This window comes from Gavialis gangeticus, unplaced genomic scaffold (genome assembly GCF_001723915.1).
Source record: "Gavialis gangeticus isolate Ggan-Ray unplaced genomic scaffold, GavGan_comp1, whole genome shotgun sequence".
Classification (NCBI taxonomy): Eukaryota; Metazoa; Chordata; order Crocodylia; family Gavialidae; genus Gavialis; species Gavialis gangeticus.
Window position 1 is genome coordinate 4,730,334 of NW_017729020.1, and position 24,418 is coordinate 4,754,751.

The window sequence follows — 24,418 nt, forward strand, 5'->3', positions numbered from 1 at the left end:
CTGGGTTGTGTGAAATATGAGTGGAAAGTGAACTTAAACAGATGGGGACTTAGCCAAAAGTAGTATATTTAAAATGTATGTGAATATTCATGCCAATTGATTTTGCAATACTTGCTATCCCCTTCTATGTCTTTCCATAAAAATAAGCTTGAGCTGAGTTGTAATCCATACTGCTAGTTCAGTCTTGCCTAATTTAGCTGGAGCCAGATAAATTTCTGGAGTGGCTTTGAAGAGCTAGTTCTTGAATAGCTTAGGGTCTTTTGAACTGCAGATGTTTCAAAGCTCATAAGCTCTTTAGATAATGCTCTGGGCAGACTGGCTGAATACCTGGAGGATGCTGAAAGGTTTGGACTGTAAGTCATTGTTTCAAAGGTAATCCAGGTTGATAAGAACTCTCTGCACAAGAAACAAATTGATGATCCCAGTTTAGCTACTAGTGGATACATCACCCTCCCATGACAAATCCCACTATTACAGTTATCACTTGCTAGCCACTCTGTCAATTAAGACAAAGAGGTCAGGGTCTCAATGTGCCTGATAGTGGGAGCCCACCCACCCTTGGTGACCCTCCTGCTCTGGGCTGTATCAGGAAGCTAAGAGGAGGGGAGCTTGCATTACTGTCCAAACAGGTTGCATTGGTTTTGTTGGATAGAGAACTTCTTCCAGGCAGTCTATGCAGCATCCTTCATGAGTATCAAATTCTGTGTGTATAATTAACTGTGGCTCTGAAATTCTCTCAGTCAATTATACAAATCAGCTGTCATGCAAGGGAATGTATTTTCTGACTAACAATCAGGATCTTCGAGATTGGATCATTATCTAGAAAGCCCTTTCCTAATGAGTATTTGTGCCTGCTCCATTAAAAATCTCCAGGCAGCTGACTTTGGGCTGGGCTGGGCTGTGCAGTATGCAGGGCAAGGCATTGTCTCCCCTATAAAATCGCCTGCCTGACATTCAGCATTGGGTTTGCCTTTATTGGAAGAAGCAAATTTGTTAGATGAAAGGCAAATAAAACAATTGTCACTCTGTGCTTTTATGTGGAATTGTATTAGCATAATTGGATTGCCGGATGCAGCAGGTTCTGGCCGTGCCTGACAGCTTAACTAACATGGAAGGTGAACAGCAAACCAAAAGGCGGGGGGAGAGGACAAAGATTTTTCTGTTTATTGCTCCTTTATGATGTATAAAGGCACTTCACTTCTTCCAAAAGAATTAAGTTTTCTGCTTGTTTTTATTTTGGAAGTTCTGGATCTTTTCCTTTCTCTTCAGCAAAATACCTCAACAAAACTCTTTCTGGGACTTATATCAGACTGCAGCCCAGGGCTACGTGCTCTTTCTGCCTTTTCTGTCCTGCAACCTAAACTAGAAAGCGAAAGTCAGACTTGGCTCTTGAGGAAGAGCCACTTCTGTAAGGGGATGAGTTGAAAGGAATAAAGAGTGGAATCTGCATTTCTGGGCTGCCTGGTGGCAGTGGTTAAGGTGGGGAATATGGCACTGGTGATACAAACAATCCTGACATGAGCCAGCTGCCCTCTGGCTTCATGACTGATTCAGTATTTGTGTGAAATGTGTTGGGGACCTTGGCCTGCTCCTCATCAACAGGTGACCCTGTTACATAGCCAGCTACCCAAATGGCCTACCACTTATATAACTAGAAGCCCCAGTGTAAATGAAGCCCTACCATATGAAGCATTGGACTTGCCTGGAAATTGTTTCTTTCTGTGCCTCATCATAGAAATAGATGAGACAGGTAGGGGACTGGGGAAACAGAGGTCCAGAGCATAGAGACTTGCAATATCACCCAACAGCTCCATAGCAGAACTGGAAGGCAAAACTAGGTCCCCTGATTCCCAGCCTGTTGCTCTGCCCTCTAGGCCTTGTTCCCCCCCAGCAGGCATCACAGCAAAGCCATACAGAGTTGATCAGGGAGGCTAAACTCTGTCCTTTTGCATCTTGTTCCTTCTGCTTGTGGAAACATCAGCATGGGGGAGATGTGTTGGGCCATGGCACAGCCTGCACACAACCTGTCTTGGGATATGCTTTCATCTGTCTTGCACCTTTCACCAGGTGTAATTCATTTAAAAAGTTCAGGTAAAAAAATAACAAGTGAGTCTATGTGCTCCTCCAAGCCATACAGGACACTAAAATTACCCTCAGATACCAAGTAGCCTGCGGCTCAGATAGATTCGAAGGCATCGATAATCCTATTTAGTGAAAGATATTCCACAAACCTTTTGCTAATTAATGTGCACCTGGAAAGTCCTCTTGAGTTTCACCTTCCAAGAAGGATACTTAAGGCTTTGATTAAAATTCACAACATGGGAGACGCTGCCGTGTTTCTCATTTTTCCTTCCCCTGTATTCAGTGCTGCACAAAAAGCCTTTCCCAGATCCATTGGTTATGCCCCCAAATATTATATTTAACTTCACAGAATTGAACTGAGCCCCTCATTCAGTTTGCTTTCCATTTTTGCTCTTGCTCCTTGTGTGAATAAAGGCATTAGTCAAATGTGAGCTTAGACCTCAGCAGTGGGCCCATGAAGGTAAGAGTCCAGCATGTGCTAGTGTTCATAAAGCTTTAGTTAAGAGCCAGAATTAATATGAACACACAGATGGATTTTACAACAAATGGTCGGGTCCTGGCAGGTCTCCTCTGAAATACAAGATTCTTCAGCACTGTGCTACGGAGTGACTTCACTTCTGACCCTGTTCTCAGATCACGGTGATGTGCCCTCCTAAAACTGATCATTCCTGTTCTTACTTAAATTGTGGGCATTCCCACCTCAATTTGACAGGGTGTAGGAGCAGACAACTTTACTCCCAGCCTCCTTTGCCCCTTTTTTAGACTATCTGGAGGCACTTTATCCCCCTGAATTAATCAACCTTTTCCCTCTAGAAGTCTCAGAAGCCCCCACTTTTGCTGTCGAAAAGAATAGATGGCTCCTTTCAAATGAATTGTCTGTGTTATAATTAATAGAAAAGGGCAGTCAGCCCATATTTTGACTGCAGGTGTTGACAGAAAGCTTGTTCCAATTTCGCAGAGCCTTTCATGTAAGAGCTTCATGTAAATAATGACTGCTGGACTTTACCTAGTAATCATCTCTCTTTCACTCAGGAATTAAATCAAGAGTTTTTACTACATGCCCAGAGACTATTACTTTGTTGGAGAAAAATTGTGTAGAGACCGTGAGTGCATCTACATGTGCAATTAATGTGGCTAAATAAACTCTGGCACAGCTTGTGCTGGAGTTTATTGCTCCTGAGCATTGTGTTTGCACATGAACCCAGGACCTCAGCACTTTGAGCCAGGGCAGAGCAGCCCCAGCTGGCAGGGAGTCTAGGCACCAGCCTGCCAGCCCAAGACTGCTCCAACCCAGCCCAATGTGCTGTGGAGGGGCTGGCTGGGGCACAAGGGTGGGGTGCTTCAGTGCAGGGCTAGTTTGCAGGCAACCCCCACACTAAAGTTCCCTTATCCCCTAGCCAGCCCTGTTAGCATCTACATGTGCATTGCAGCACAGTAAATAACTCCTCCGTAGGACAGTACTTGTGCCTGGCAGCACTGCCCTACAGCAGAGCTAATTAGTAGGGCTGTGCGAAATTTTGCCACCAGTTTTGTTTTGACCTGTTTCAAGGTCGAAACAGCAAAATCAAAATAGAACAGCTATGGTCAAAACAGCTTCAAAACAAAACGAGGTAAATCGAAACATTTTGGCGTTTCAACGCTGTTTTGACGTTTCGTTCATAGGCTATAATGGGGAAGGTTGAAACAGCCTATAACTTTGTCATTTCCAGCGTGATATAGATGAGACCTGCAGGTATGGTAGCCCCTGCTGCAGCAACAAAGCCTGCCAAGTTTCAAGAAGATAGGTGCAGGGGGTTCAGAGAAACTGCACCCCAAAGTCTTGAAAGCAAACCTCATGTCACGTGTATATGTTAAGCCACAGCAGGGTCAAAACTGCAGGCATGCTAGCTCCTGCGGAGGCCACAAAGCCTTCCAAGTTTCAAGGAGATAGGTGCAGGGGTTTGGGGGAAACTACACCTCAAACTGCAGACAAGCAAAACTCATGACATAGGTGACACTGCGTGTGTTAAGGGGCAGCAGGGTGAAAGCTACAGGCCTGCTAGCCCCGGCTGAGGCCATGAAGCCCGCCAGCTGTCGAGGAGATAGGTGCAGGGGGGTTCTGGGGCCTGCACCCCTCGCTCCTAACAGGCAAAACTCATGACACCGGTGCTTGTGCAACTGCTGCCTCTCATCAGGCAGCAAGACTCAAAATCCCCCATCACTTGCCACTACAGACCTGGGGGTAATAATTGACCACAGTATGAACATTTGCTGGCAGTGCGATGCTGTAACCAGCAGGTCCAACAATACGCTGGCAGGTCCAACAATATGATGCATCAATTGATGCATCTCCAGCAAAACCATTGCAAAGAAGTGATTCTCCTGCTCTACTCAGCTCTTCTCAGCACAGGTGAGACTGCAGCTGGAGTACTGTGCCCAGTTCTGGGCTCCGCACTTTAACAAAGACGTGGTAAAGCTTGAGAGAGTCCAGAGAAGGGCTACCCATATGATCAGGGCTTACACAACAAGCCATATGAGGAAAGGCTGAGGGACCTGGGACTCTTCAGCCTGAAAAAGAGGGGAGTTGGTAGCAGCTTACCACTACTTCAGAAGCGTACCTCTAGGGCTCGGTGAACAACTGTTCACGAGCACACTCTTGGGGAAAACTAGGAGCGATGGTCACAGTCTGGACACCCTAGTTGTGGAGTAGTTTTTCCTAATGTTGAGTCTGAAATGAGCCTGAAAGGATCCTGAAACAATCTTCTAGGAGTAACTCCTGTTACTCCTAGTTTTCCCCAAGGGTGCCCTGGTGAATAGTTGTGGCTAGCAGGGGCTAGCAGGCCTGCAGCTTTCACCCTGCTGCACCTTAACACAACTAGTGTCACTCATGTCACAAGTTTAGCTTGTCCGCAGCTTGAGGTGCAGCTTCCCCAAACCCCTGCACCTATCTCCTTGAAAGGTGGCAGGCTTCATGGCCTCAGCACGGGCTACCATGCCTGCAGTTTTGACCCCACTATGGCTTAACACATACACGTGACATGAGTTTTGCTTTCAAGATTTTGGGGTGCAGTTTCCCTGAACCCCCTGCACCTATCTCCTTGAAACTTAGCAGGATTTGTTGCCTCCACAGGGGCTACCATGCCTGCAGTTTTGACCCCACTGTGGCTTAACACATACACATGACACAAGTTTTGCTCTCAAGACCTTGGGGTGCAGTTTCTCTGATGTTTTACTGCGGAGCTAATTAGTTAACGCTGCAGTAAACATCTTGTGTAGACATGGACAGTGCCTCCAAAAAGCAAGGAGATAGATGCCTATCACCTGGACATCCGATGGACTCATCTGATAATGATTCAGTGCTTTAAACACATTAAGGTAGAATTAATTCAGTCTGGCAGGCTAGAATGGTGGTGATGTACTTACGTGACTAAGGCCTGTAATTGTGGCATTAATGATGCAGAGATCATGTGTACATAGGTATGCTTCTTGCAATAGAAAATTGAGCTCTCACATTAAGATAAGTCATGTTGTCTGTCCTCCCCTGCTGTGGGTGTGTTTCACCATCTGCAGTAGAAGTGAGCAGTTGCACAGAACAAAGCAGAGGGTAGATCCCACGTCTCTGAGTCTTGTACTTCCTTTTTAATATGCACAGTTATAAACAAGAACACATTTCTTAGTAAAAGCTGCAAAATATTGTTGTCTAAATGCTGGGAGAGGCTGGAGGGTATTTTAATGTGGAATTCAAACTTTTTTCATGAAAGCAATCTCTCCTTTTCTACCATCTGTTGTGCTTGTGAGTGTAAATTCTACTTTTCCTTTCACTGAGAGAGACCAGCCAATTACTTTCAGGCCATTGTTGGCCAGCTCACATGTTATTTGCAATCTCTGATAATGGGGTAATAACACAGGGCAGACAACACCTTTTGAAAATCCCTGTCTCTTCCATACCTTATCTATCAAGGTCATTCTGTTCGAGGAAATTAAAATAGCTGCTTAACAGAATGAGAGAAGGGATTGACAGAGATGAAATCAAGGAATGGTAACAGATGCATTTAAAAATGAAGCAGGCTGGGTTGGGATCAATGTACCAGAAAAATTTGATGCCAGCAGGAACTGGTGTCATGAAGTCATTGCTGAGCTAATGGCCTCATAGCACCAGGAAAGAGGGATGAGCTGAGTCATTTGATTCAAAGCTGGAAGTAGCCAGAAAATGAAGTGGTAAATAAATATGAAATGAAGCAGGGCACTGTGATACCCAAAAGCTTGTCTGTATCTATCCCAACCATGTAGTTGGTCCAGTAAAAGATATCGCCCATCAGAATTCTTGCTTCTCTTAAATGATCAGTTGGTGACCTATTTATACAGCCAAAAAATGAACCCTCTGAACAAGCCCTAGGAACTTTAATAGAGTTATGCCAATGTGATTTCTTAAAAAAAAAAAAAAAAAAAAGATTATTGGATAGAAACGTGCTTAGACATTCTTCTAAAAACCAATGATATTTTAAGGACCAGCAAACCTTGCTTCAGACATAGCGTTTTAGCCCATTCTAATGAACTCTACAGAAGCAACAATATTAATACATTGCCTCCATGCCCCAAATGGTGGGGGAACTGTACAAATGCATTGTGCAGTGAGTTCCTGTTTCAGACGATTTTAATTGTTTCACTATTGCAGTTCTCTGCCATACACTCTCTGGGGGATGGCGGGCATCAGATCCATGGGTATGTTCTCGGGAGCATTCTGCTAGGACACATCAAGCACAGACAGAAATGATATTTGTCATGCAATCGGCTCCTTGGAAATGCTCTAAAGCTGTGCCCAGACAGAAGAGCACAACTACAGAGCCCTCCAATCGCATGACAAATTAACCCTCATTGTAGGATTTGAGGATTCAAATGAATATGCTCCAAAGCGGAGTGCCTTCATTCATTTCTGTTTGCTCTGCCTTCAGCACAGCCTGGCCCCAGCTGCTGTCCCAGGATGGGAGGGGGAAAAGGCAGGGGAGGGAGGTCCCTTCTTGGGTCTTCTCAGCCCTGTTGGAGTGGGGTGGGGGGAAAGTGGATTGGAGCTTCTCACCTTGGTGGGGGACTCTGGTCTACCAGCCCCTACTTTAGTGGAGCTGAGAAAACCAAAGAATGGACCTCTCTCCCCTGCCCTCTCCCCCCTCCCATCCAGAGACAGCAGCGGAGCTGCAAGGGTTGGGGTGGGGTTGAGCTAGGGGGAGAGGCTGCACAGAGGCAGCCTGTCTCCCTGGATCCACTCCAAATTGGAGCTGATCCTCCAGCCTCCCAATCCAACAGCTAACATCTGTTGAGTTCGGAGGATCAGACTAACTCATGGCCCTTTCTGTGGCTCACCATGACTTAGACCCAAGAACCGCATTTCTTGTCTGTGCCCATCAGCACCTCAAGGAGACAGATGTCCTTGGATCAGCAGTGGGCACGTGTGTGGCAGGGGAGTCTTTTGGGGCTCTTGAGTACCTGGGCAAACCCATGCGCCCTGCCATAATTTCATGGCTGCGCAGAATACATTCTAGAGAACAACACTCGGCTTGACAGCGTGCTGGGGGAAAGGATCCTTTCATGCGGGGTGGGTGGGACACCAAGGTTACAAAATTGTAATTGAAGAGGTACTTAAAGGGCTCAGTTCTCAGTTACACAAAGCCTCCCAAATACCTGTCTGGCAGTATAATAGAACCTTAACATAGGCACTCATTGTATTTGCACTCCTTATGCTATCAAAGTGATTATAAGACCTGAACCAAAAGGTGCAATCAGGAATTCCACAGAGACGGATAGGAGTTTTGCCCCATACTTAAGGAGAGCCAGGGTTTCACCCAATTGTTAACATGCACAAACACCTCCTTGATCATTGCAGTCATACTAGCCTCTTTTAACTCTGTTCAGTCTGTTGCACAAAGGCAGTTTAGCAGTACATAACTGGAAACTGCAATAGTCTTGTTTTACAAGAACGCCGTGCTGTAACATATTGTAGGAATAATGAGTTGTGAGAAAGTAGCATTGGTATAATTGACCCACCAATTACAAAAGAAATGGGCTGGCGCTTAATGGCTAAAATTTCTTCAATGGTGCGATTCTTTTTATGCTGTGTTGTGCAGAGAAGACAATTTGCACTGCAAGGAACACACTTCTTTTCATGTCTGTGCATCTAAAGCATGGAAAGTTGGTTTTGTTATCCAGGAGCTTTTACGGGTTGCCAGCATCTTCTTACATCTAAAATTATCATGCTTTCAAGGTGTCCATTTCGGGGACAGAGTGCCTTCTGAAACACGCCAGGTTGAGGAAGCTTCGGTTTGATCCATAAAATAAGCAAACAAAATGCATCGCAGGCTAGATCCTGAGAGGTGCTAAATTACATGCCAGTCAACATGCTCACACATCCTCCTGCTGACTCCCTGAATACTGCCCCTAGCTATTTTGATGCCTCTTTGGTTTTTGTAGGAATAAAAATTACCAAAAAAACCCCCAAAACCCTGTAAGAAAGTCTGTTTTCTGACAGGAGCAGGGAAGAAATGGTTGCAACTCATGAGGAACCCCTGCCTTCATAATTCCTAGGCCAGTTGCTAAGCCCCCACTGCAAAAGTCCTCTAGTGACTAACAGGGAAAAGATGGTTTGATTTCTTTCAATCAGCCTAGTAAAATTGTGTAATGGGGGCACCTACCCTCATTCTCTAGCACATTTGTGCCTAGCTCTTAAACCATTAACATTGATTGGAGGTTTGCTGCTGACTTCAGGGAGTGTAAGATCAATCTCTAAAGTCCACGTATTGCCGTTTCAGGGCCAAAATACTTCCAGGAATGTTTAAAATAAAATTTGTTCCTATAGGAAAGATTCCTTACTAAATGGTCAAAGGTTTTTTTATAACCTTCTGTGTTACCTTAAGTAAGTGACTTCCTCCTATCCTTTTCTTGGTCAGTTTAAATCATGAATTCTTCCATGTAGGAACTTTGATGCATCATGTATATAAAGCACTGAGTTCAACTGGGCTTTGATCTCTGTCAGAGGCTGTGGGCACTTTATTAATGCAGCTAATGGCAATCGTGCAGGAAGAACTATAGGACAATTTCTTGGAAGTTGTTTTACCCTGCCTTAAAAGTATAACGTTTCATTTTCCTGAATCTTTTCTTAACAACTCTAGTAAGAACAATCATTAAGGGGGTAGAAGGAATGAAATGGAAGTGGTGGCTTTCTCTCACCTCTTCCATAAACCCATTTCACATGCTGCATAAAGTTAAACATTCACCCCCTACCCCCTTTCTGTTTCCTGGCACAAAACTAGCAATAGCAGCCCAAAGCACAGGTCACCCTGCTTCCTCAACCTGGCTGTCTCAAAGTCCCCCTTCCCCATTCTGATCAGCCTCCACTCTTCATCCCCGCTTCCCTAGGAAAGCCAGTCTCCCTCCTCTGTCATCCAAGTGGAGTCATGAGCCCCCTGCCACAGGGAAGTCATTTATCTGTTTCTCTGCTGGATATACACCTGTGAACAAAGAAAGATACGTCAAGCAGTGCGGGTGACCTCTTACTGACTGGTTTTGGTCAAGCTAAATACCCGAAGGGGGAAAATCCCAAAGAGGGCAGAGACATGGTTGAGGGGGACACAAGGATAAGTGTAACTACTGGTAATGGCTTGAAAGGAAAGGGGACTGTCCTAAGGAGGAGTGGGATCAGCTCTCAGATGTAAGGGTGGGAGGAGCCCCAAGCCATCGGGGCCTGGACTGAGCAAAGCATTTGGTATTTGCCAGAAGTGGAACCAAAGGTGTCCCAGTTCTGACTTTCAAAGGGCTCTGGGGTGCAGCGTGCTGGTGGTGACTTTGGTGGCATTTGGCAGGAGTTCCCACTGATGTGCAAGCCAAAGACTGTTGAACTGTTTGCCTTGCACTGTGCTGAAAGGTCTGTGGCACCACCCAAGGGGGCAGAGTTTCATACCCCTTCTGATTTCTTTTGCCTTTCCTCAAAACAGTGCTTCTAGTCTAAAACCAAAACAGTGCTCCCAGTCTAAAACTGTTCTTCTGTTAACAGGTCCCCGGAGAAGTTGTGAACACTCTGTGTGGATACAAGACCCTCGAAAAAGAGGTAACGTTCTCCTTTTCTTTCATCTGCCAACTCCTTGCTTTATAGGCTCCTTCTTCACCTGTTAAAGGCAACTGCTGCCTGAGGATCTGTCTGCCAGATAGGTTCACTAGGGCATGCTACAAAGCTCCTCTCTCTCCAGGATCAGTTGGGAAGGGAATATCGCCTGAGGGGATGCTATTCAAGAATGAAGTCTCTCTCTTTTGTTCAGCAGGCTCATTGGTTAATGTCCTATTTTATGGGTTGCCCTCTGTCCTCATTCATTTATTCAACTATTGGGGCACCTGCTGCAGAAGAGCTGTTTCTGTCATTGTCCTCATGCTTGCAGTCATGCCTTGCATGCAAAAAAAAAGCAATCTAATAAAAATAGCTTCTTTTTTTTAAATGGCTGATTAGCTGAGGAAGGCTTAATTGGAGCAATTTTTTTTCAGTGCTTTTATGAATAAGCTGATCTGTAAATGTTTTTTTTTTCCCCATGAAGAAAAGGTTCATCAGAGAATAAATCCCTTCCCAGCAGCTTGAGTGCCTGCCAAACTCCTAATGGTGTGAACTTTTGGGAGACCTGTGCAGCTAGTGGAGCGCTAGTCTGGACAGGGGCTCATAGACAATGCCGGTAGTGCCCAGCAGCTTTCCTAACAGCAGGAGTTTCTTGTACAAGAGGCTGTACAAAGGGTCAAAAATATCCCAGCTCCCAATGCAAAAGGCGTAGAACATTGTCACCGCCAATGCCAGACCCCGGCTCTGCTCTAATACAAAGTGTTGTCAGATCTTGTGATCGGTCTTAGACATTGTTAAGGTCTTGCCTTCAGTGAGAAAACTGCAGAACAAATGTAGTAAAGCTGGAGATGTGTTTCCAACCTGCTGAAATTAGAACCTGTGCAGCTAGACCGGGCTCTCTACACCCCTACACCATCTCTGCCGCAGCAGGACAAACCCATTCATGCCTTGCCCAGCGTGGACACACATTTCTGTGCGTAAAAACAAGCTCTTGGCACGGTGACAGTGTTTGTTTAACTCAGGGGAATGGAAAATTTTCATGACTTCTTAAAACAAACAATGGAGGCTCATGCCAAAGCTGGTGCTATAAATACAAATGCAGATGCTGTTCGGTGCTCCTTAGCAGCTTTGTACTAAAGGAGTTCACCCAGAACCTTTTCCGCCCACACATTACTCATTTGGGGATAATAAAGTTAAAAAGCTTGTAGGCAAATAACAAGAATTAGACGGCTGGAATGCAGAGCACTCCTTTACAAAGGCTGCTTGATGTATCAATTGCAGCTGGCTGGCTGGGCAGATTCGCAGGCCTGGAAGCAAAATGCCTCTGAAAATAAACATGTCCACAGCAAATGGGATCTTATGTACACAGCTTAGGAACTTCATTAAACCTGTCAGCTTGTTGTCACCCGCTGATCACGTACATGACAAATATGATAATTAAAGAAATGAGGAGGCTGCATTGCATCCTGCCAAACAGCCGTGGCAAGCGGCTAAAGGAAAGAGCATGGATCCTGCATGTTGGGGAGTGCAGTTGCATCTGGTCTCTGAATGGCTTTTACTGCAGAGGCTTGGAAGTCATGTTGTCTTCTCAGTGGTGGTCGTGTGGGTGGTGTCCCGTCACTCCATACATACCTCCTCTGTGGTGTGGTGTTTTCCTGTAACCCTGTTTCATCTGACACACGTTTCCTTTCTGGCCTCCCAGCAAGGATTGCCAAGGGAACATCACCTACTGCGACCTGACTGCATAGCTGTCCCTAGTACAGGTTTCCCCCACTTTATGCTGTGCATGCATTCCTGGAAAACGACACATAACTCAAATTCACATAAAGGGAACACACTTTACAATGTCACAAATAGAGATACGTTCCAGGACCTCGACTGTGCTGACCCTGAGACCCGTGTCTGCCACTTTCACAGGGCAGTTTTGGTACTCACCCACGGCAGACAGTACACACAAGCACAGCGTGGTGGTGAATGTTACCATCATGGGGATGGCAACCACAGAAACACGTGTCGCAGACAAGCGAGGAGCACAGATCCACACGGGACCATATTTTGTGCATGTCACTCCCACAATGCACCGCACAAAGTGGCTTCCACCACACCAATCACACAAGAGTGAATTTACCTTGCATATAATGATTTTTTGGTATAAAAAGTGTCATTGCGTAAGGGTAAATTCACATGCACAGAACCCTCATAAAGTGAGGGAAATCTGTATAGCTTTTCCCTTTGCAGCTGGCCTGTAGTATGGTGATGAGAGGCTGCCTTTAACTTTGATAATTAGTCTACAAATATTGTACTTCATAGTTGAGAGCATCTCAGATGGCTCCCACCAGTTCAGGTCTAAATTGTTCTGCCCACAGGAATCTTTTCCTGTTGCTGACACTGTTGGGGAAACAACAGTAGTCGTGCCCACTTCTAGTGTGTTTATTGTATGTTTATTGTATGGTGCAGGTTTTACTTTATTTTACTTTACTTATTTTACTGAAGTAGCATGGAGTTGCCCCAGTCAGGGCTCTGTTGTCCCAAAGATTAGACAAGCCCAGCTCCAAAGTATTTGCAGCCTGGGTATCAGACATGCTTAAATGCATCAGAGGGACATCTTTTAGGAAGATGCTAATCAAAAACATGCCTTGGCAGTCCGCTAGCACCTCTCCTGTAAGTATCACAGAGCTGGAAGCAAAGGAGAGATCCCTTATGGTCAGATCCCAGCACTGAACAGCAGAGCTAGGGCTGTGTGACCCCTGGGCAAGTGTCTTCCCTGTTCTGTGCCCAATTTACGCATCTGGAGAATGAGGCTAATGCTTCCCTACCTCAGGAGTCAGGTATCTGTGGCCCTCTTACCAATGGCAAAATGGCTGGAGAGTCTCTGATGAAAGGCACCAGAAGTGCAATATCTTATTATGGAGCAGGAAGCCTTACAGCTCCCCAGTGAAGCAGGTAAACATTATTCTATCCTTCACAAGTAATGAGAGGCAGGCACAGGTCTAATTTGAAATAAGCACCCCCAAATCTCATGGGGAACAACAGGAGTGTTCAGCACCATGGCGCTCCCAGTGTACTTTTGAGCTAGGAAGAAAAACAATGAGTTGTTTCCTAGTCACCCACTCTCACAAGTAGACCAAAAGCACGGCTGTTCCTGGGACTCCTAATCCAGAGCGTGACAAACTGAAGGTGACAAAAAAGGCCTCCACTCTGGCATCAAGCTGTCGGGTGCTCTGGGTTTTGCTGCTGTATGAAGGAAGTGGAATGATGAAATATGAAGGCATTTCAAGGAAACAACTTGCTGAGCGTGAAATAGGCCTGTTGCTGGAAACGGGTGTTTTTTTAGAATAGGGTATCAGTATGACAAGCAATCCTCACACCTGCTTCTTCTGGAGAGAGGTGAATAGCATTGTATAGCAATGAATAGTAGTGTTTGCATAGCAGTGTGTATCAATGTATAGCAATGCATGTTAGCATTGTCTCCAAGTAACAGCAACTAGAATGACTCCCACTACTAAGTTAGAGTGCAGTAGAATTTAGGGGCTCAAGGGTTTCTTTCTCTGACTTCAGCAAGGGATTTTACATTCTTGCACGGTATAACTATCTCCCCTCCCCTAGCGGCTTGTTCTGTATAGGCTTTGTGCTCCAAAACCTGTGTGTTAACTCTGACTGGGTTGGCTCTCAGTTCCAGATCCAGAGATCCCAGGCTCATCCCCTGACTCTTTATGGATCCCCACATCCTGGATGCTTTCCATGTAGTGCAGTCTTAAAATCCAGAGACATCCAAATACAGCTTGTGTGTTCTCTCAGTGGGACTAAAGAAAAGGAACAGCAGCGCCACAAGCCCATTGCAGGTAGACAAGGTAAAATACAGCTGCTGACTCAAGAGTCATCTTTGCTATCATAGGTCATTTTAATAGGCCTCCCTTGTCTTCATAAAAGGTCAATAGCTATAATTTACTTTGATGCATTCCGCTGCTACAGCACCGCACAAATTCTATCAAGGCCAGTTAAATTACAGCCAAGCTATTCCATTTTAGCATTTATTAAGTCCATTGTCTCTTTATTTCCTTCCAAGGTTTTACTAGATGAATGAGCCCATTTAAGGGAGAAGGAGTTCTGTACACAGTGACACACTTACAGAGAGCTCACAGAAAACCCTTCTGTTAACCACAGCCAAAAAAACCCCCAGCGATAACACTAATGCTTCTAATGCTGTAATATTTTAGGTTCCCAAAGAAGGGAGCAGGATTTCTCTGTGGCACTTCGGGATGTGCCATCATTTTAGCACTTTATGCAATGTAGGTCCAAAGGAAAGAGTTGCCAGATGTGTTTGCCAGTTGACTTGCTGGCCCTTGGCTCTTCTCAGAGTTTGCTGGGAGCGGGAGGAGAGAAGGGGAGAGGAAAGCTGGGATGCTGAAGGAGTGCTAAGGGGGGAAACAGATCCAGGGAAAGACAGGAGCAGGGGCAGATGTTAAAGAGTATCAGGAAGGAAAGAGACCCCAAAGTTTGTAGAAAATTGGGCCCAGGCTGGGTCCTAGCTCCTCAGGAGACTTTGGGCCTAGCTGGGAGGTTAGAGAATTTAGAGGAGAACTGGGAGTAAAAGTCCTTGGGTGTAGGCAGTGATAAGCTACATACTGCTACCCGCCCCCTTTTTACGAATGCTGACTCTCTTGCTGGCTTCCTGCCTCTTCTTGCATTCTGAAATGATCCACGAGGTAATGGCTTCGATGGTTGGTCAGCTAATGAAAGGTGCTATAGAATGGCAATACATTATCATTTAATATTAGATAGCGCCATTGCATGGATCTTCAGCAGCAGAATCAGCTTGATTTTCCTCTTCTCCCACCAAGAAATCAGTACTGTTAGTGCCCAGTTTTCTGTTGAGGAGTTTTGAGCATTCAGGATGGGTGGATGAAGAACCAGAAACAAACACCAGCTGATTCTTCACCCTCCAGCCTGCCTCAGTTGTTCTGGCCCAGGTTTGTTTCTCTGTCAAGGAAGTGGGAGTGCTGCAGTACTGTCAGCAAGCTGCCTTCACACAAGAAAGATTCCACCTTAGTCTCCGAAGGAGCAGGATCGACCAGTTAGGGTCTCCAGGGACAAAAATAACCATTTGGCAACACTGGTGCTACTGCTTTCTAGCCAGAATCCCTGGTCCTTCGCAAATCCAGACTCCCTGCTTCCAAAGAGCCAAGCCAAAATGTGGTTTGGGTCTTTCCTAAAAGACATTTCAGAACTTCCATGAGAAACTTTAAAATTTCCTTTTCCTTTCCATGTTAGATTTAATGTTGGACTGTCCATGAAAGCTTCTCTCTCTCTCTAATTTAGTTAGTCTATAAGGTGTGAATCTGCATGAATTGGGAATTTAAGTGCCTGGGGCCAACTCTGGGTCTGACATCAGCTGTGGCTGCTGCATGTTACTGCAATGCAACCTGGCAGACTCGAGAGTGCCTGAGTGGATCTCAGTATTTTTGGTGTTTCTTTCCTGGCTGGATGAGTGGGAGTGTCAATTCTTGTGCTTATTAGAGCCTGACAGCAGAAAGCAGGGTTTGCTTTGTTGTGGTTGTTTTTGTGGGTGGTTTGTGAAGCTTTATACTTCAGTAACTGCACTCGAAGCCCAGCAGTCGTATGAGACGCTCAAACAGACTCCCAAGCTCTGCTCTTCTTATGGATCGCTTGCATTTCTCTGCACAAAACAGGCCCTTCTGTTTCCCACCCCTCCCTTTACTTGTAAATCTGCATCAGCTTGAAATACAAAAAGCACAGATTAACTATTCCCTTTAAAAGCTGCCTGCCCAGGAGGAAAAAACCAGGATTCCTCTTCATGCTTGTCAGTAGTTCACATTAGAACTGGGCCAGTAGGTTTCACCATCAGCCCCCAATATGGCAGCTAGAGAAATCCCTTCCTGTTGAAGGTGGGCAAAGAGCTCAGGGAGAGACTGAGTGAATTCTTGCTTTGAAGTGATCTGTTGCCTTTATATTCCTTCTGGAGGAATATTCAGGAGCTAGTATCCCTTCCTCCTACATGGCAAACCAGACTGGCATCCAAGAATGACTTTCAGGCTGAAACTTGGACCTGAGAAGCCAAATTAAAGCTGCTGTATCCTGTGAGTCCTGTTTCCCAGCTGTAATTTTACACTGGACCATTAGCGTCTGATGCACAGCTTTCCCAGTTCTTCTTCCTCTTGACTCTTGGCAGTACAACAGACAGAAAAACACTCCAGGAGATGGTCTGTGGGTTTGGGTGGTGTATGTTGGGGTTGCCACATCTTATGTTTGGTTTTGTTTTGCTTGCAGCGACTGGAGTTGGTGGATATCATCCATGTGCGGGGCTGCATCCATGCAATTGGCCTCTGGTTTAAGGACAACTTCGAAGCCACTTTTGGGATAGTACTTTCCTTGCTGGTTCCACAGGTACGTGAGAACTCTTGGTCACGGTCATTGTTCTTCAGGACTTGCCACCTGTGGGCGGCTTGTCCAGTCATGTTTGCTGAGGTATGTGAAGAAAAGGGAACCTGTTTTACTTACGTTTCAAAATGTTGTCACTGCTTTGTCACCCTCTTCCTCTGAATAAAGCAGAAGAGTAAGGACAGTTGCCCCCTACTTTGGGAATCGGCTTAAAATCAGTTTGGCTTTCGGAGCTTCTTCAGATGAGTGCCATACAATGTAGGACTGCTTGGCATGAAAAGACATGGGCAAACTGAGCCTGTTTTACTTTGCAAGAAAGTATTGCAATACATATCTTGTTGTAACCCAGTTAAAATTGAACACTGGGGGGCAATGAGTGAGTGTTTCAGAGCGATTATATTGCATTCACTCCTGAGCGGGAATGGATGCTGCTGGATCCAACTGTTGGAAGCAAATTCAGTTCTCTTGACTTGAAACCAGGCTGCTACATCTGTGGGTTTCCAGGAATAAAGGCTGAGAGAGAGCAAGGGTGTTCCATCTTCTACAGCAGTGGTCTCCAAACTTTTTTGATCGCGCACCCCTATCTGTAAAAAAATGTTTGAGCATGCACCCCAATATATGTATATTTATTTATTTATAAATTATATAATGGTACAAAAAAACTTTTTGCTCTCACTAAAAAAAATATGATTTTCTTCCCGTACCCCAATGGATTGTCTTGTGCACCCCCTGGGGTGCGTGCACCCCACTTTGGAGACCACTGTTCTAGAGAGAACCTAATTTTACCTCGGGCTGTATTTTCCTGGCACATACTTATTGTTCCAATAATCCCCAAAAAGGACAAGATCTGATGTAGCTCTGGCTTTGCAAAACCCTATCAGTAGGACATCATGCTTTGTGATACCAGAAGTGATTTGCATTCAGTTTCTGGCTCTTGTAAAATGCCACAAATCTGTTTCTGATCCTACTCTCATTTTGTTTATCCTGCACTGTTTGAAAGTAAATACTCAGTCTATACAGTGATACAAAAGGGATCTCTCTCATCGAGGGAGAGTTAAGGTGCGATGAGATAAAGTGTTCTAAGTATATCAGCCTGTTGCTGGAATGCTTTTGTTGGGGAAGACTTTTATCACCAGTCACATCTGGCACTGAGTAGCCTAGGATAGTTTAAAGGATTGCAAAATGATTATGCTTTTCTATTTCATAGATTTCATAGACATTAGGGCTGGAAGAGACCTTGCAAGATCATTGGGTCCAGCCCCCTGCCCCAGGGGCAGGAAGTCAGCTGGGGTCAGATCACCCCAGCAAGATAACATCCAAGGATTTCTTAAAGGTATCCAGAGTAGGTGCTTGCATTTGTAGTTATTTACTCCCAAAGAAAAAAGGGTGCTTGTTCACATGTGATACAAGACATTCTTGAATTGTGCAAAACCATGGTCTGTTCAGCCTCTTTCATGATGAAAGAAATCTGGATTCCAGCGACCCTGAGGAAACTGAAGCAAATTTGGCCATGGTCTGTGGCTTGCTTTCTCAGTTGGTTGCCTTGTGTTTGCTTCCTCTGCTCACTGCATTTTTAATTGACTCGGGCTTCTGACATGACAAGTTGGTCAGACGAGCTATTGTAAAAATAGAGAAATATTACAAAGCTAGAATGCCGGGTGGTCTGACAGATTTCAGCATGCATGACTGTGGGTTTATCTCACCTCAGCAGTGATACAAGAAAAGGATGCAGCTTATATAGGAAAAGGGGTCTAGTATGCTGTTCCTCAAAACAACAGCTGTGGAAAACTATTCACAGCAGAAGTCTGGTTTACTTAGAGTTACTGCATAGATATTATTTCAATGTGCTGCAGAAATGTCACTTTTTAGAAGATGGTCGGATAGTTTAGTCAAGGACGCTTATGCCTTGAGCAGGCGGCTGGACTATGTGACCTCAGGGGGTCCCTTCCAGCCCAACTTGCCTATGATCCCATGAAAAGTAAATAAAGCCAAAGCTTTCATTGCTGCATGTATTTATTACTGCAGCAAAGCCCTTTTGTATTAGTTACTGCATCACTTTCCCAAGGGAACATAATCATTGAACAGCTCACAAAAAGGTATCCATAAATTAACCATCTCTTGGGTGACTGCTAAAACTGATGTGCAGACCACTTGCCATTAAAAATCCTTCAGTGTCTAGGCCACATTCCAGCTTAGCTCATTACCTTCTGCATTATAGACATTCGATGTAACAAGGAATTTTTATGCATTTTTTGGCCTCTGCTTTTGCAGCGTGTTGCTGAGCATTGTTAAACAGCTTCCATGTTTCACCCAAGAGTAGAAGCTCCATCCATCTGACTTGCCTGCTGGTAGTGTTGTGATGGGAGCCAGGCAGGACTTTCTTGCTGAAGCAAAATAGAAGCTTTTCACAGGAAGAAGGTCATCTTGGTGAATTCTTGCATCAGATTTCTGGAAAAAATTCAAAATTGTCAAATGTCCAAATTTGACAGTTTTGAAACGGAAGGGGAAAAATGTGGTTTCTCTTTGGACAGGGCTTTTTGGTTTTGAATTGGGAATGATCACGAGATGGGAAAACTGTTTCCCCACCTGCTTGGCATGACTAGTGCTACAAAGTATTTTTTCTGCATAATGACCATGAGGAAATAAAGAGGAGTTGAGCAAATACGCAAATTTAGCTTAATAAAGGTACTCCCAGCGGTCTGCCCAGTGGGACCATGCCACACAAGCCACCTGTCATGTTGCCATTAACTCTCTGCCTTGATGGCCTTAACTGAGGAGAACAAGAAAAAATGAGCAAAGATGACAGCAAGTAGAGCAGAGCCTGATGAATTTCAAATGCTTCCTGACAGTCTCTGGAGCAGGGTAGCACCTTCTGATGCACTGGACAATTCACTTAACCCAAAGAGAAAATTCTCCCCATTTGGGGAGGATTTTTAACCTTTAATTGCAGGGCTCTCGATCTCTATAAATCATACTTGGTGCCTACCAGTTTTTCAATGAAATTAAGCTAGGCCACATGCACCACCAAGATCTGTCAGGCCAGGAATTGCTTTATCCCCAGCCTCTCTGATGCTACGGCGGAAGCCTGGAAAGATGCAGCAAAGTTCTTGAGGCAGAAACCTGAGGATGGAGAGAGGGTGCTGTTAAGATGTGAAGGGAACAATAATACCTAGGTCTTATGAAAGAGGACAGATGTTTCTTCATGTCAGAGCACATCTTTATTTGCCTCAAAGCTGCCTGGGTCCTACTTGGCTGATGATTGGAAGGGCTTCATATTTTACCCTTGATACTCTGTATGGCTTGGAGCAAGTCAATGCCCAGTCATACTTCTGGTGTTGTACTTCTGCAAATGCTGCTAGAACAAGCTTTCTCATACTATATGGTGGTTCCTGACCTGATGGGAAGTGGGAAGTTCAGAGGCCAAAGGGAAGAGATTGGGGGCTGAACTCGATGATCTTCCGAGGTCCCTTCCAGCCCTAATGTCTGTGAAATTAGAAACTGGCTGAAAGGTTTGGCTTGAATTTTAGCTGAAGGCTTAAGTTGACTTTTGTCCTATGTGAATCAGTGCACACAAAGCCCTGTCTATGGACCGTGAACCTAGGCAGTGTTCTTTTCTGGTGCATTAGCTGCACACTCACTGCAAATAATTGCATCCCAAGTACCAGGTGTTCTGAGTTTGATAATGTTGAATTTCCTCTTGTTGAACACATTGCAGCTAGTCAGGAGCCCTCATGCCATGCCATTTCTTACATCTTTTACCTTCAGATGATCTCAAGGGTCTCGGTTTCCCACAGCCCTGATGCTTCCCACATTTTGCTGAACAGAATTCTGCCATCCCTTTTAGGATTGACAGTTTAATTGCTTGTAAACTTATCTCTGAAAAGTCAGCATCTACAGAGAATTGACCACTAGACAGGTGAAGAAATGAGGCCTGCCAGATTACCTGTGTTTATGACTTTTTCTGCCCCCTTTAAACAGGTTTTAAATACCCCCCTGGATCACCGATGTTATGAGAGTTCCCACTTGATATAGACAAATGACAAAAGGATTCTCTGTCATCACCCTTCTTATTTTCTTTTACTGGAGTTTTTTAATAGCCCTGAAACAATTTAAATCTCTTAACTTGCCTGCTAATTATGGTTGATGTGCCCAAATTACACATGACTGAGCTGCCTTTTTTGAGAGGAAAATATTGGAAAGACAAGCACCTTCTTTCCCTTAAAAGCCAGCTCTCACAAAGGTGTGTCAAGGTTGACACCTGAAGGCTGAAAACTTAGACTATCAAATAAAAAAAGAATTAATAATAATTATAAAAAGTTAGAAGTAGAGTTTTTTCGAAGACAAATTCCTGAGTCACCTTTTCTTTTGCATATAATTTAACAGAGCCTTACAGAAATACCCATATTTAGTGTAAGAATTGTAAAGTTGCACCATGAAATCTTCGTGAAAGTGTGCTCAAGTTGTTAAGACTATGGGACTGGGATCCAGGACTCTTGGGTTCAGTTCTTAACTTCGCAGAGTCTTAGTAACTGTGAGCAAATTGCAACTTCTCTCATTAGAGTTTGTTAATCTGCGAAATGGGGAAAACCATAAACGGCACCTTCAGTCCAAAGTACCCAAATAGATGCAATAATCTTTACTCTGCTCTGGGCAAAATGAGACAGGGAGAGGTCAACTGGTCCAGCCAAATCATGCATTGTCTTTGACAAAGCTGGAAATAGAAGCTATCTCCAGAGGCCAAGTTGTGAGTTAGCTACAAAACCATCTCTCGTGAAAGTCTTCTTGTGACTCCTTCTCAAATCTGGGTCAAGCTTTTATTTCTTCTGAGACTGGTCATGGCTAGTAGCCCTGGAACAGCTAGTCAGGACACTGGCCACACTTGCTTACTCAAGGTTTTGTGGTGGTCGTTCAGAAAGTGAAATGCACCCTTGTGTGGAGATGCAGTACAAAACTGCTGTGTTCAAATCACAATGTAAGTGCTGCCTACACTTCTTAGGCATAGGGGTGAATATCCACCCACCCACAATTACCAGAGAAAATCATTCCTGCCTGTGAGCTATCAGACATTTATTGGCAGGTATTTTATAGGAGGTCTCTTTTTAGCCACCTTCCTTTAGACAGTTCATCTTAGACAAGGGATGTTTGAATTTTTCCTGTTCTGTGGTTTTGTAGTTGACATTTTTATAAAGCCATGTAACAATGTCATATTTTTGATCACATATGTGTGTACTCAGCGAATGCGTAAAGCATCTCTTCACTATTGATTTAATGTATTTAATTGTTTAAATGTGCGTGTATATAAGGGGAGAAAGAGAAAGAATCCAGTGTCAGAAGCAATACACTTCCTTTTTTAGCCAGCTCCTTAAACACCCAGTTTAAAGAAGAGGATCCTCAGACTTTAGCAGCAAGGCCTGAAATGAGTTGGGATTTCTAAACAAACCATCCAGCAATACAGCGAGCTTGGAAATACATAATCATTCACCATATTTAGGTATATGGTAGTTGACGATGGAAAAGAGCCAACGATTAAAATCTGTCCTGCAAATAAAGGCTTATTCTCCAGTTCCTCTAGTAAAGGATGCTTCTAAGTTAAACTAATACTACGCTGATCTAGCCAAAAAAGGTAAGAAACAAGAGCTGACGCTGTGGTTGGGTCATAAAGAGCAGCATATCAAGCCAAATGATTCGTGGAACGTCAAGCCTTTCCTGCCACTGAATTTCAGGGGCTGAGGAGGGTAGGATCTCCTTTACATTTCATGCTTCTGCACGCTGTGCTAGTTCTGGCAATGAGAAAAACACAAAGATGGTGGGAGCTTTCGATTAGATATTGTAAGCAGCTGTGGCAGACTTACCAATTCAGCTTGGCTCGAACAGGCTCGGAAAAATCTTCAGTTTGATTGGTGGAGCCTGTCCACCAATCAGGTAAGGGTGGGGTGTGGCTGGCCCCACCCCTTGCACGGAGTGGGGTTGGGGAAAAGAGCCTCCTGGACCTGATTGAAGCCTGCATCCTGCAGGTCCAGCAAGCCTTTGGAGGCAGAGCTTCTGGAGTGAATAAAAGGAGCTGCATGCCCAGCACGCAGCAGGCACGTTGAGGGACAGAGAAGCCAACGGGCTAAGAAGAGCTGAGAAGAACTGCCCAGCGGGCAAAAGCTGTAGTCCAGAAGAGCCCCAGAAGACTCCTTTGGCAGGAGCAGAGTGGTGAGCGGCAAGCGGTGTCAGCCCCAGCCGGTGCATGGGGCAGACCCTGGGAGCTGCAGGAGGCAGCTTGGGTCTCTGGACACTCGGTGCACATAGTGGTGCACAGGGTCACCAGACCCTAGGAGCCACATGTAGTGGCTCAGGTCTGCTACCTTCAGCATGTGGCCAAGGACCCCCGTGCACATAGTGGTGCATGGAGATATACGTGGCAGCTCAGGTCTGCTACCCTCAACGTGAGGCCAAGGACTTGGTGCATCCAGCAGTGCACGGCTGCCCAAACCCTGGGACCAGCGCCAGGCCCCTCGGGTTTGCAACCCCTCTCCGGCACGAGGCCAGGCACCCAGGAAGCACCAGCACAGTGCGGTGGAGGTCCGGTGGAACCTGGGTTTCGGGACCCACACAAGGCAGCCCGAGCCCCAACAGAGGGCAGAAGGTGAAGCCTGAGTGTCAGGACCTGCACGAGGTGGCCCAAGTCCCAACAGAGGATAGAACAAGGCACCCTTGGCTCTGGGAGCCCCTCCCAGCCTGCTCCCCAGATCCATGAGTACCTGGGGAACGGGTCCCCACAGAGGAGGAAGCCCTGAGAGGGGGTCCCAAGGGATCAGGGACCAGGGGGTGTCCAGCAGGGGCTGAGGAGGTACTAGGACCCTCCCCTTACTCCCCCTAGGAACGGTGTCAGGGTTTGGCACCCTAGGGGAATGCCCAGTGGTCTCAGCCACATGAGTACCTGGAAGCAGGGACTTGCACCTCATATTTTGTAAATAGGTATTTATATTTTCTTATCCATTAATGTGACCTGGGTTATGTCATGTATCTGAGGGTTACCTGTACTTCTTGTTGTTCTCATCTGAACTTACCTGTTGATACCTGTTGTTTATCTGCCTTTGTTGTACTGACCTGTTGCAGACAGCTGCTTACCTGCATGGGGACCCATGCCCTTTTGAGGTGGTGGTCCCTTGGGCCTTTGATTATAGAGCATAACTGTTTTTGGGTGATCTGGATATTGTATATCTTTACCAATGCTCTCTTATAAACCTGTAAATATTGTTACCTGTATACTAATAAACCTGTAACTAGTTGAGCTGTCCTGGCCTGACTCTACAGAGGATTAGAGGGGGACTGGCCTGCACATCAGACCCCTCTCGCAGCACTCCTGGCCGACCACCTATCCCCTGCAATTGAAGGTGGGGAAGCACTTACTGGTTGCACCCAGGTTACACATCCTAGACACTTGGAAGTAAATCAACAGCATGGCAGCTCATTCAGAAAGGTCATTTATTTCTTTGACGCTCATTAAAAAATTATTACCAGTGCAGCTTGCTTGTAAATAATAGTAACAGAAGCTGATATATTACTGTTTCCTTTGCAGAATGAAATTTCCCAATTATGTTGCCCCGTGGTGTCTGCTATATATGCAGGCACATATAAATGTTAGGCTCAGTGTGTTTTGTAGGGTTGCCAGGCAAAAAAATAATTGAAGGACAAAACAGTGCTTAAAAACTCAAAGCACCTAATAAGGCATGGCTGTTTTCACCGGAATACATCTGTAAGTTTGGCTTCTCTCTGTTCTCTTTCTCCTCACTCCTGTCAGAGAGTGCAGTGCAGCCAGGCATCCAAGCTTCAGAGTTTCACTCCTCCTTGACTATAACCTCTTGCTCTTGCTTTTTGACA

The 24,418-nt window shown here is 45.2% G+C and overlaps 1 protein-coding gene across 1 annotated transcript in view; it reads left to right on the top strand.

Annotated features, from left to right (window-relative positions):
* LOC109295500 (tetraspanin-15-like) overlaps positions 1-24,418 on the top strand; it is a 245,193-nt gene that overhangs the window by 192,890 nt on the left and 27,885 nt on the right. The window contains exons 6-7 of the mRNA XM_019514372.1: positions 10,103-10,156; positions 16,439-16,555. Of these exons, the coding sequence (XP_019369917.1) occupies positions 10,103-10,156; positions 16,439-16,555 (171 nt within the window). The remainder of the gene's footprint in view (positions 1-10,102; positions 10,157-16,438; positions 16,556-24,418) is intronic.